This window comes from Bos mutus, chromosome 29, assembly GCF_027580195.1.
Source record: "Bos mutus isolate GX-2022 chromosome 29, NWIPB_WYAK_1.1, whole genome shotgun sequence".
NCBI lineage: Eukaryota > Metazoa > Chordata > Mammalia > Artiodactyla > Bovidae > Bos > Bos mutus.
In genome coordinates this window covers 26302845-26310418 of record NC_091645.1, presented here as the reverse complement: position 1 = coordinate 26310418, position 7574 = coordinate 26302845, and the positions used below count along the sequence as shown (strand labels likewise).

At 37.7% G+C, this 7574-nt stretch overlaps 1 protein-coding gene across 1 annotated transcript; it reads right to left on the bottom strand.

The window, feature by feature from the left end:
- Nucleotides 1-963, bottom strand: LOC102277138 (olfactory receptor 8G1). The gene has a single exon (XM_005902667.2). The coding sequence runs from the start codon at nucleotides 934-936 to the stop codon at nucleotides 1-3; it is 936 nt and encodes a 311-aa protein (XP_005902729.2). The 5' UTR covers nucleotides 937-963.
- Between the last annotated feature and the right edge of the window lie 6611 nt (nucleotides 964-7574).

Sequence of the window (7574 nt, the reverse complement as noted above, 5' to 3'; positions counted from 1 at the left end):
TCACAAGAAACTTCTTTTTTCAAGGATTTTATTGAAGGCAATTTTGACATCTTTATTCCTCAGGCTGTAGATCAGGGGATTCAGCATGGGCACAATAATGGTGTAAAACACAGAGGACACTTTCCCGTGATCCATGGAGCTGACTGATGATGGCTGCAGGTACATGAACGCTGCAGATCCATAGAAAATAGCAACAGCTGAGATGTGGGAGCTGCATGTGCTAAAGGCTTTGGACCTGCCCTCCTTGGAGTGGATTTGGAGGATGTTGAAGATGATGAAGATGTAAGAGCTGAGGATGGTCAGGAGTGGAGTGAGGATATTAAATGCACTGAAACACAAAACAACCACCTCATTGATGTAAATACTGGAACAGGAGAGCTCCAGTAGAGGAAAAAGATCACAGAGGTAATGGTTGATCACATCAGCCTTGCAGAAAAGCACTCTTAGCATGCAGCCTGTGTGAGCTGTGGCACCAGTCAAGCCCATGATATAAACCCCAACTACCATGCAAGAACAGAGCTGATAAGACATGGTGACATTGTAAAGCAAGGGGTTACAGATGGCAACATAGCGATCATATGCCATTACAGCCAACATATGACTTTCTGATATAACAAAAACGAGGAAGAAGAAGAGTTGAGTCATACACGCTGGGTAGGAGATAGTATTCTTCTCTGTCACAAAGCTCACCAGCATTTTGGGGGTAATGACAGTGGACTGACAGAGGTCAATGAAGGACAAGCTGCTGAGGAAATAGTACATGGGGGTGTGCAGGTGAGAACTGAGCCCAATCAGTGTGATCATGACCAGGTTTCCCACCACTGTGACCACATAGATTCCTAGGAAAAGGAGGAAAAGGGGCAGCTGGAGTCCTGGATGCTCTGTTAGCCCAGCAAGAATGAACTCAGTCACTGCGGAGTGATTTCCTGCTGCCATTTTCCTCTGGGAATTTATGGAAGAAACGAAAAATTGTAGTGGGTATTTATTGTCTTATAACACAGTGATGTGTAATATAAAAACCAAGACTTCTCAAGCAGATAGCTCCAGTTCTCTGTCTGTTCCTAATCTACATTTAGTATGTTCCAGTTCTCTGTCTGTTCCTAATCTACAGTAACATAGGACATGTAAATATTAACAAATATAAGATGGAATGTTCCTTTGTTTGTTCTATGCTATCAAACCAAAGCACTCTCCCAGTGGGCCTCAGTATTGCCCAGTCCCTAGACAGCCAAAGAAATTTTCTGTTAACTTTATTATAAGAACTTTCCATGATTTGTTTTCATTCCTCTCAACTTTTCTACAGAGCAAATACTAGTATACCTATTTTACATGCTGGATAACTAATATAGTGGTTGGATATGTTCCCACAGTTAGGCATATAAAAAGTACGTGATCAAGGATACAAAATAAGGCCTTTCTGTCTCACTTTCCATCTCTTCTTTTAGCTACTCATATCTGCCCTTGTATCTCTATCTCTTTGTCATATCAGAGCAACCATTCACAGTAATTAATGTAAGTGGAAAAATTAATATAAAGTACTGACAGTAGTGTATCAATAACTGATCCTTTGCAGTGAATACCTTCATTATGGTCACCTTTTCAAAAATACAGATAGAGTAGCTCTAGAAAGCAGCTGGATGGCTAACAATAAGTCTATCATTCAACATGAACTCCACATCCAGGAAAGATGAGTTTCTTAATGAGGAGAATTCAGAACTGTGAAATATTAAAGCCTAAATTCATTCACCCTAAAATCTCTTATGGAATATTCACCATATGCCAAGTACTTTGTATGGCCTGTTATAATCCTGGGCTTAGGTTCTGGAAAATCAGGGCTGTAGGCTGTCAATCTTGCATGATCCTTAGGCTATAACAACAGTATTGGTGTGGTTTTGATGACTTTGTACTCCCCTTCAAACTCACCTTCAAACCAAAGCACTCCCCCATAGGGACAAGAGACCAAAGCAGAAAGAATATTTGTATGTTTCCATCTCTGGGATATGGGTTTGGAAGAAAGCTGATGATCCCATGCTCAGCAGAGTGCAGTGACTTCAAAAGAAAGAGACCCAAGAGATATCATCAGAGATTATTGGTGTACCAAAAATGATGACTATTTATTCAGGGCATACCATGTGCTGTCCAAGGCCTTTTATAAATGGTGTCCCAGCAACCTTATGAGTGTATTATTCCCATCTATTTAGATGAAGAAGCTATTAACAAATTCAGAGACAATTGATTTGTTAGCCTTGATTGTGGTTTTTCAATATGTAAATTTTCAATATAATGATCTCCTAATAGTACAGATTAAAAACATTGATATAGCCATAAGAAATAAAAGTGGTAATTAAGAGTTTGACCCCATACTGATATCTTCTGGAAATACTATCTCAAAATCAAAGCATGCATAAAACATATGCTAGAATCAAAAAGCATAAGAGCTGAAAAAAAACTATAATCATGATATTACCATTTATTTTCTGCCACCCTCTTGTTATTCACATTTTTAATTCATAGGCATAAATTTCAGTCCTGATTATGAAGATTGTTATTTCAGAGTAAGGTCCTCTTAGTCTTTAGCTAGCAGGACACTGCAAATTGTGATTTTTTTAAAGCTATTTTTCTAGAATTTAGTGATAACAGCAGGTAAAACTGTTTACCTTTTTAAATACAAATTTATATTTTAAAAAAGTGGAACTTGCACTTCGAGATATTATTTTGAGAATTATTCCATGGTACTGTATACCTAGTCCTATACTGAAAAAATATTCTACTAATAACTCTGATAATACCGTAAAAGAAATCATTATGAAATTTATAGATGATGTTAACATAGAGAAGAATAACAGACACTTTTATGATGATAACGATTCTAGAAGATACTATTAGCCTGTGGATCTGATAGCCTTTGATATTAGAAAGAATTTAATAGTCTGTAAATACAATTTGCTGTGGACGTTTAGGATATAGAGATAAATAAGATAGAATCCCTACTCTTCAGAGTTTTACATCTAGAGAGAGTGGAGAGGGCAGACCAGACAATGTGATAAATAATTGAACAGATCCTCTAGAACATGGTGACTATAGTGCTAACCCAGGGTAGGGGTCAATGAAAGCTTCCAAACAAAAACAAAAAACTGAATCTGGAAGGATATAAGTAGGAATAAGCCAAGTCTTCAAAAACATTCAAAATTGGGAAGCACTGGCCTAACGACTCTGTGTTCAAAATATCTGTATCAAGAGAAAATGCTTCAAACTGCCAATGAATTCATTAAAAAGAACATAACATCCCAATTTTAGGGAGTGATAATCACACAAGAAAAAAGAAATATGTCTGATGAATTGTGCTTATTTCTGGGGGCTATACTTTACGATGGTGAATTTCAAATTGTAATTATCCAAGACAACAATATTTGGATCAAAATAATCTACTCCAAGTAACTATACAACTAATAACATGAATTGGAATTAGATTTATTGTATGTTACCTCAAAGGACAGAGCTGCAGCCCATAAGATACCTGTTTCAATAACAAGGCTGTCTAACGATTAAGTGAGTCTGAATATCATATAGGTTGAATTATAAAAAAGACAGTTGTCTGCCTTCAGAGGCATTAAGAAATGAGCAACCGTTTTTAGATATTAACCATTTTCAGGAAATCTCTGTAATGATGTGAAGAGGTTAGACTCCTTTAATATTCTCAGATTAAAAAATTCTGGAACAGATGGAGTTCAGATACTCACCCTTTTCTTGGAAACCTTAGCCTGGGATGTATGTCTGCTTTAGAAAAAGTACTCTCTAAGGGAAATCTCAATGATGAAGGTAGGAGCTGTTCAAGATAGAAGTTCCTATGCTCTCTTTTACTCGGTGTTCAAATTCAAATCTTGATTCCTGAGTTGTTTGTAGGGATACTATGAATCAAGAGTCATGACTCCTTATTGTAGCTTCCTCATAATTCTACCAGAGACACTTGACAAAGTGACATCCTTTTATGTAAGGTTTCAATATATAAGAGGTATTAATAATATCAAAAACATGTTGGAAGCTATTGGAAACTCCCTCAAGATTTTCTTTCTTCAGGGATGAGCTATTGAAGTATAGGAGCAATTAAAATCTGCTTTTTTCATTCGTTGTTGATAATATCATTAGCTCCCTTGTGTATAATATTCTGTGTTGAGACAGTAAACAGTCATTAGTTTAACGGCTAGAAAGTAAAGACTGCAGACATTGCTTTAGAGAGTCTTTGAAAACAACTTCCTATATGAATATAATTTCTGAAATATTTGAAGCCATGAATTCAATATTTTTCTGTTTACATGAGGTTTGAGGAAATACGTAATTGTATCTATTATTAGTAGTAAATGCCTCATTAGCACAGTAGTAGGTAATATGTCAGCCATTAGTTGTAGGTGCTCTATGTAGTTTTCAAACACTTTATTTTTATATACATAAGTCCTCTATGCAAAGAAGCAAAATGGCTGTTTGAGAAGTCCTTACAAATAGCTGTGAAAAGAAGAGAAGTGAAGTAAAGGAGAAAAGGAAAGATATACCCATTTGAATGCAGAGTTCCAAAGAAGAGCAAGGACAGATAAGAAAGCCTTCTTAGTAAACAGTGCAAAGAAATAGAGGAAAACAATAGAATGGGAAACACTAGAGATCTCTTCAAGAAAATTAGAGTTACCAAGGGAATATTTCATGCAAAGATGGGCTCGATAAAGGACAGAAATGGTATAGACCTAACAGAAGCAGGAAATATCAAGAAGAGGTGGCAAGAATACACAGAAGAACTATACAAAAAAGAACTTCATGACCCAGATAATCATGATGGTGTGATCATTCACCTAGAACCAGATATCCTGGAATATGAAGTCAAGTGGGCCTTAGGAAGCATCACTACGAACAAAGCTAGTGGAGGTGATGGAATTTCAGTTGAGCTATTTCAAATCCTAAAAGATGATGCTGTGAAAATGCTACACTCAATATGCCAGCAAATTTGGAAAACTTAAGAGTGGCCACAGGACTGGAAAAGGTCAGTTTTCATTTCAATCCCAAAGAAAGGCAATGACAAAGAATGCTCAACCTACTGCACAATTTCACTCATCTCACATGCTTGTAAAGTAATGCTCAAAATTCTCTAAGCCAGGCTTCAACAGTACATGAACCATGAACTTCCAGATGTACAAACTAGTTTTAGAAAAAGCAGAGGAACCAGAAATCAAATTGCCAACATCCATTGGATGATTGTAAAAGCAAGAGAGTTCCAGAAACATATCTATTTCTGCTTTATTGACTATGTCAAAAGCCTTTGACTGTGTGGATCACAATCAACTGTGGAAAATTCTGAAAAAGATGGGAATACCAGATCACATGACCTGCCTCTTGAGAAATCTGTATGCAGGGCAGGAAGTAACAGTTAGAACTGGACACGGAACAACAGACTGGTTCCAAATTGGGAAAGGAGTACATCAAAGCTGTTATTTTTATTGTCATTGTGCTTATTTAACTAATATGCAGAGTACATCATGAGAAACTCTGAGCTGGATGAAGCACAAGCTAGAATCAAGATTGGTGAGAGAAATAACAATAACCTCAGATACGCAGATGACACCACTCTTATGGCAGAAAGTGAAGAAGAACTAAAGAACGTCTTGATGAAAGTGAAAGAGGAGAGTGAAAAAGTTGACTTAAAGCTCAACATTCAGAAAACTAAGATCATGGCATCTGATCCCATCACTTCATGGCAAATAAATGGGGAAACAGTGGAAACAGTGACAGAGTTTATTTGGGGTGGGCTCCAAAATCACTGCAGATGGTGACTGTAGCCATGAAATTAAAAGACGCTTACTCCTTGGAAGGAAATTTATGACCAACCTAGACAGCATATTAAAAAGCAGAGACATTACTTTGCCAACAGAGGTCCATCTAGTCAAGGCTATGGTTTTTCCCGTAGTCATGAAGGAATGTGAAATTTGAACTATAAAGAAAGCTGAGTGCCGAAGAATTGATACTTTTGAACTGTGGTGTTGGAGAAGATTCTTGAGAGTCCCTTGGACTGCAAGGAGATCCAACCAGTCCATCCTAAAGGAAATCAGTCCTGAATATTCATTAGAAGGACTGATATTGAAGCTGAAACTCCAATACTTAGACCCTGACGCTGGGAAAGATTGAAGGCAGGAGGAGAAGGGGACGACATAGGTGAGATGGTTGGATGGCATCACCGACTCAATGGACATGAGTTTGAGTACACGCCAGGAGTTGGTGGTGGACAGGGAAGCCTGACATGCTGCAGTCCATGGGGTTGCAAAGACTTGTAAATGACTAAGAGACTGATCTGAACTGAACTGAAGTCCACTATTTATAGCCAGAATTTACTAAGCACTTACTGTGCATTACATTTAATATTAATCTTGTTACATTTGCTAACTCATTCAATTCTCATTATAGCTCAGTGTGGAAGATAATATTAGGTTGAAAAGTGAAGTGTTAGTTGTTCAGTCATTTTCAATTCTTTGAGACCCCATGGACTATAGCCTGACAGACTCTGTCCATGGAATCTCCAAGCAAGAATTCTGGAGTGGATAGCCATTCCCTTCTCCAGGGGATCTTTCTGACCCAGGGATTGAACCCAGGTCTCCTGCAGTGTAGACAGATTCTTTACCATTTGAGCCACCAGGGAAACCCTGAATATTAGGTTGAATCAGGTAGAAATTTGATATAATAAAACCTAATAAAAATGTAATACTTAAAAAATTAAGAAGCTGAGACACAGAAATATTAATTTTCCAATGCTTATCAGGATAGTAAGTCGTAGTTCAGTTCATTCATAAAATAATTGTATTTGATATATTACATTTATTTTAAAATAGTCAATAATTTATTCATTCAGCAGACATGCAACACACCATAGTAAGTGTTAGGACAAAAACTCAGAGATACAAACTGCATGTTTTTAAATATGTCTACAATAGATGGGGAAACAGTGAAATCAGTGTCAGACGTTATTTTTGGGGGCTCCAAAATCACTGCAGATGGTGACTGCAGCCATGAAATTAAAAGACGCTTACTCCTTGGAAGGAAAGTTATGACCAACCTAGATAGTATATTCAAAAGCAGAGACATTACTTTGCCAACAAAGGTCCGTCTAGTCAAGGCTATGGTTTATCCAGTGGTCATGTATGGATGTGAGAGTTGGACTGTGAAGAAAGCTGAGCGCCGAAGAATTGATGGTTCTGGTTTGAATGGTAGTGTTGGAGATCCAACCAGTCCATTTGAGAGTCCTGGGATTTCTTTTGACTGCAAGGAGACTTTCCCACCTCAGTCTGGAAAAGACTGTGATGCTGGGAGGGATTGGGGCAGGAGGAGAGAAGGGGACAACAGAGAGGAGAGGGAGATGGCTGGATGAAATCACTGACTCGATGGACATGTCCTGAGTGTTCATTGGAAGGACTGATGTTGGAAGCTGAAACTGAACTGAACAATACAATTTGGCCACGGATGTGAAGATGATGACTCATTTGAAAAAGACCTAATTCTGGGAAAAGATTGAAGGCAAAAGCCTTTGACTGTGTGGACGAAAA

Bases quoted from the DNA above. Each gene is read 5' to 3' on its own strand.
- LOC102277138 (XM_005902667.2), bottom strand. From the start codon at position 936: ATGGCAGCAGGAAATCACTCCGCAGTGACTGAGTTCATTCTTGCTGGG.